At 50.3% G+C, this 5,000-nt stretch overlaps 1 protein-coding gene across 2 annotated transcripts in view; it reads right to left on the reverse strand.

The window, feature by feature from the left end:
* Window positions 1-5,000, reverse strand: part of LOC126577592 (supervillin) — a 133,988-nt gene that overhangs the window by 113,634 nt on the left and 15,354 nt on the right. The window contains exon 1 of one of the 2 annotated variants that reach the window (XM_050239333.1): window positions 1,258-1,294. The exons of the other annotated variant lie outside the window; for it this stretch is intronic. Within the exon in view, the coding sequence (XP_050095290.1) occupies window positions 1,258-1,287 (30 nt within the window). The 5' untranslated portion in view covers window positions 1,288-1,294. Of the gene's footprint in view, window positions 1-1,257; window positions 1,295-5,000 lie in introns of those variants that run through there. 2 annotated transcript variants of the gene reach the window in all.

A 5,000-nucleotide genomic window follows, 5' to 3' on the forward strand; every position in this document is an offset into this window, starting at 1 on the left:
TATGAAATCCGAGTGGCCACCGGTACCGCATCTGGGAGGGAAGATCGTTGGCTCATATTATCAATGGAAATGTGATTATGTTTATGGCACACCGGTTGGCTGGCTGGCTGGCTGGCTGGCAGGTTCGTTAAGACAGCACACGAATGGTATTCCGACATGGCGTTGCGTATCCTGCACTGCAGATAGGATGTCGGAACCGGAGCTCTTGATCAACAGAAGGAACGATCCATTTCATGGAGAGCATTCCGTGGCTGGATTGTGCTCTAAAACAGCCAATTAAGGGGGTGGTAATGAAGATTGCTAACATCAAATGTATGCTCTAATCATCAGGAGTCATTACTTTATGCATAACTCTTAGATATTGTTAACTTCTGCAATGCTTAAACCGGGTTCGTCGCTTAAACGGAAAGTCTTTTGATTCGGACCCAAAACGACTCTTTTTTGACGGCTCATAGCTGCTCAATTGTTCATCAGAAATACCCAAATCGATATTCTATTTAAAGTTTATAAGTTTATTCAGGTAGCCCCGTTGAGTTTTTGTTGAATTTCCCATTTTTCGATTTTTGGTAGATTTTTGAATCTGAGAAAGCGATACCTTTTACGATTCTACCCAAAACAAAAGTTTTAAAAAGGTTTTTTTTTAAATAAAGTATCAACATTTTATGTGAAAACTCGACGAAGCTACCTGGACAAAAGGGTGTTGAAAAAGTGTAAAAAATTTCAAAAGCTTCGGTCCGGTGATTTTTATGGTACACGATCACGACATCCAGTGATCGATGCGCCACGAAACAATATAGATTTGATTTGAATAAAGTACCTTCCACGACGATCACGCGCAGAACCTTCGCGCTGTTGATTGTCCAACTTCAAATCCATTCCGCAAAACCATACAAGCAACGACCAATTGGCCCACATTATCTTCCTGCTCGGTACGCTGTGCGCACAGACCATTAACCACGCTCAGCTAGCCCTTCTAATGGCCCATAATGCCATTCGCAATCCTACATCCTGCCTGCCTCCCTGGTCGATTAGCCCGGAGCTGGTCCGTCAACTCATTGGGCAAATCATTGCGCGCCTGGCAACAATTTATCATTATTAGACGTGGTACCCGCTAGTGGAACTCCATGTTCTAACTTTTCTCAGGCCCATCACACATGTCGCAAACCGCAAGCATCGTCTATTCCGACGGCTGGAGAAGTGATTGCGCGAAGTCAGGATCTCGCATCGCGCATTCTATTGAGATTCACTTTCATTCACCTGCTGCTGGTAACCGGTCGGCAATGGCATCACCACAACATCGCTCGCATCATGCTCGTGTGCACGCGCGCACATCATGACGTCACCATCATGTCACGGGACATTGCAACATCGCTCGAGCGCGTTTGAGCATAGTTGAAGTCTTTCGCAAACTCAATCAGCACCGTAGTGGTCTTGCTCCACACGTGTGCTCACACAATCTTGGTCGTGGCCGATCGATCGATAGTCCACGCCGTCGAGCACCTGGTCACTTTCGAGCGAGTCTTTGATTTGATGATCGATGTACGCGAGTACGCCAACAGACGTTTATGTTGAGTAACTTCCCTCGTTTCTGACAAACAGTTGGCTTGGTACGCCATTTGCGACCGAGAACGTTCGCGCGGTTGATTGCCAATGATAACTGGCGTTGTGGCCAAACAATCTCGTCGCTCCGCGAGCGTGTCGGTCAGCGCGGTCATTGAAGCTGCGAGCTTTAAGGAACAGGTTTGCCACCTTCCTTCTTTCCCCGTTTGCTGACAAAGTTCGTCCATCATCGATAAACACCGAGCAGCAGCAGCAGCAGCAGCATCATCCGCCGCCGCCACCGTGTGCTGACTAAATGGACACTTTCAAAACAGTGCCAGTGTGTCTCTCGCTCTGCTCGCTGCTAATCACTTCTCAACGGCTGACGCGAGGCCGTGGCCGAGGCCGAGAAGTGCTCTCGCGCTCGCGGAGGTCCGTACGGAAAACAGGTATTTGTGTTTCGCTTTTTATTGCTTCACGTCGCCAGCCACCAGCTTCCAGGCTCCCCACTCCAGACTGCTACGGCGTTCCTTCAACCCGCAGGAACGAACAAAACGGACGTTAGGGCCACCTCTTCCTCACCCATTGCCTTCCTGTCGCTTGCCACTATCACCATCCTCAAGGACAGCAGGGTCGTTCGCGTGAAATCCGTGCGCAAAGTGAACGGAAATCACCGGAACACACACCAGCTCCCCCCCCCCCCTCGGTAATTAATGAGATTTATGCAATGATCGCGAGACGCGACGGACCAGCAGTGGCTCGAGACCCTTTGCTATGGTGCGGGATCAAAACATGCCGCTCATTAAAGGGGAGGAATGAACAGCAGGCTCGACGTGGATCGGGGGGAATTTTTGTAAAGAATTTGTTTTGCATTAATGTGTGTCGCGATCGAACAACGCGTGGTGGCCCTTCTCATGCGCACCGATCGATGCGAGCTGCATCGGATGAGTTTCAATTTAGCTCCTCCTTGGCGTCGTCGTCTCGGTTGTTGTTGTTGGTTTTCTCACGCGACGACGAGTCCTTGACATTTTGACACTCCGCTATGAGCCGCTCGGTGTGATCGCATGAGATGCAGCTTCTTCAAGCTCTATAGAGAGCGCTCTTGAGAGAGTTCGTGAGTTCGTGCACACCTCACCTCGATCGATCGCAACCGATCGGTCCACGGCCCTATCGAAGGTGATCGAGTCAATGTGAGGCTCCCTGCCAGGCACAACACTTTCGTGGAAGTGATCGCGTAATCGAGCCACCCTTCGAGCGTAGCAAAGGCCTCATCGCAGCAGCACCACGCTAGACCCGAGGAGGGGAGCATAGGAGATCTGATTAAACGGACGGCTAATAGCCTCAGGGGCTTGAGCTTCGGCTTCGATAGCGATCGGCACGCTGGCCACACGCGCTACGCGAAAACGTGAAATGAAGTAACGCGCCGGTGTACCACGGGGCGATGAAAGTTGGTGAGCTTTGCCGAAGGAATGCCACCGCGGTGGACGAGCGGGTTTCACGTTGCAACATACACGCTGTCAGATCGACGTTCTTCTTCCCGACCCCCGGTGGTCGCCGGCATTGCATAAGCCAAACAATGTGCGGCCAGCGGCGGCTCCCGGGGCATCTCTCAATCACGTTTTATGAGTTTTGCGCGATTCGCGTGTGGTTGAGATATTTATCAATCAAAGAAGTCACAGTAGGTATTTAAAAATGTGTACACCGTGATCGAGGGCGCGTTTGTGCCCGAGGTTTTGGCAAATTAGTAGACCGGCGTGAAGTGAACAATCAACCTGTTGTTGCTGCTACCGCTACGAGTGGACAGGTGAAGGTGGACTTGATTTGCAAAGCAAAAAAAATCCGGGCCACGATTCACGCGTTTGCATTTTAATCAAGTTGATTCCAAACGATAAAACTCGTGTGTTATAGCCGCAAACAACGCTATTAATGTAACAAAATGAGTGAGAGAGAAAGCGACGTGAAGCGATCGTTAGCGAGTCCATGACAAATGAAATTAAAATTTCCTTTATGATCTGCTGCTGGAATTCGAATCACGTGCAGGTTGCTAGCGAATGCCGTTGTCAACTGCCCGCCACCATTCCTATTTGGATGCGTGATGACATTATGGCGAGCACAAATGATGGATTTGCAATCGTTAAAGTGTCTTTCATAATTTTGAAACTATCCTCCATAGGAAAAAAAAACCATAAAACGTAGAGAACAACACGCTCTCCCGTTATGCAACGGTGCGCAAACGTTACCAAACACCCTTCCAAACGCCCCATTCACCGTGTGACTGCGTGCCCCTACGCCCATTCGCTAATCGTTGTATCGGCTCTTCCTCTTCTTCGACTTTATGACATCGTAAAACTGACCCCCGATCCCTCCACTCCACCGAAAACAACATTTAACCTCACCGTCAACCATATGAACGGTACACGGATGGCCATCTCTCTCCCAAAAAAAAAACATACGCTGATCTCCATCTGCCGGGGGCTTCCTGTTGTTGCTGTGGCCCATTAATTTATTGCATCCATAACTAAGGCACGGCGGGGGCCTAGCTATGTGTGTGCGCGCGCGCGCGCGATCGCAAATCTGTACCGCATGCCAGCGTTCTTCCATTCATGTTCCACCATAAAACAGTTACCGAAAAAATGCTCCCATGGCTTCCCCCCGCTTTGGCTGGCTAATTTATGCCCCTACCTTCCAGCTGGCCACTGTGGCCAGTGCGGCGCAAACGATCCTCCCGGATTGAAACACTTGTTCCTCCGGAAAACCCGCGAGGTCCATGCTCCATGTTTAACCGCTGCGTTGTGGAGATTTCGCATCGGCATCGAATCATCTGCATCTCCGGTACACAACAGTAACAGTAACAACACACATTGGTACCGGTAAAAACGATATTCCGTGCACACACATGGGAGGGCAGTTCCCAGATGATGCTGGTGGTGGAGCGGGGCCGAGGTTAATTGCATTGAAAATTTATTAATTATAAATTTCCGAACCATTTGCGAGTGTTGCCGGTGCTGGATGTACGCCAACGGAGAAGGAGCACCAGCAGCAGCAGCAGCGGCAACGATTGCAAGCCGTGAAAGATTGTCTAATTTAAACGTGTTCTGTTGTTGCGCAGAGGGTTGGTTGTATCTTCGCGTGAGAATAAACGGCTGCTGCTGCTTCTGCAATGGACCACAAGCCCAGGGGGGGGGGGGGGGCTGTATCGATGTATTGCCGTTAATGCAATTAATTATCAACTGAGCGCCACTCCCTTTGCCCTTCTTTTTGGGAACCGCTGGCACCGCTGGTAGCCCCCAAGGCCAGCAGCAGCGCAGCTGGATGGCTGGAGATGGTCCAAGGTAGCCATACGTCAATAGCAATCCGCGCGTGCGAAACCATTATACTGCTGCGAGATGGCAGCAACGACACTCGCTTCGAAATGCTGCGCGGCGCACCCAGGCCGTATACTAATGGATCTAATGCGGGAC

The sequence above is a fragment of the Anopheles aquasalis genome, chromosome 3 (assembly GCF_943734665.1).
Source record: "Anopheles aquasalis chromosome 3, idAnoAquaMG_Q_19, whole genome shotgun sequence".
NCBI classification, from domain to species: Eukaryota; Metazoa; Arthropoda; class Insecta; order Diptera; family Culicidae; genus Anopheles; species Anopheles aquasalis.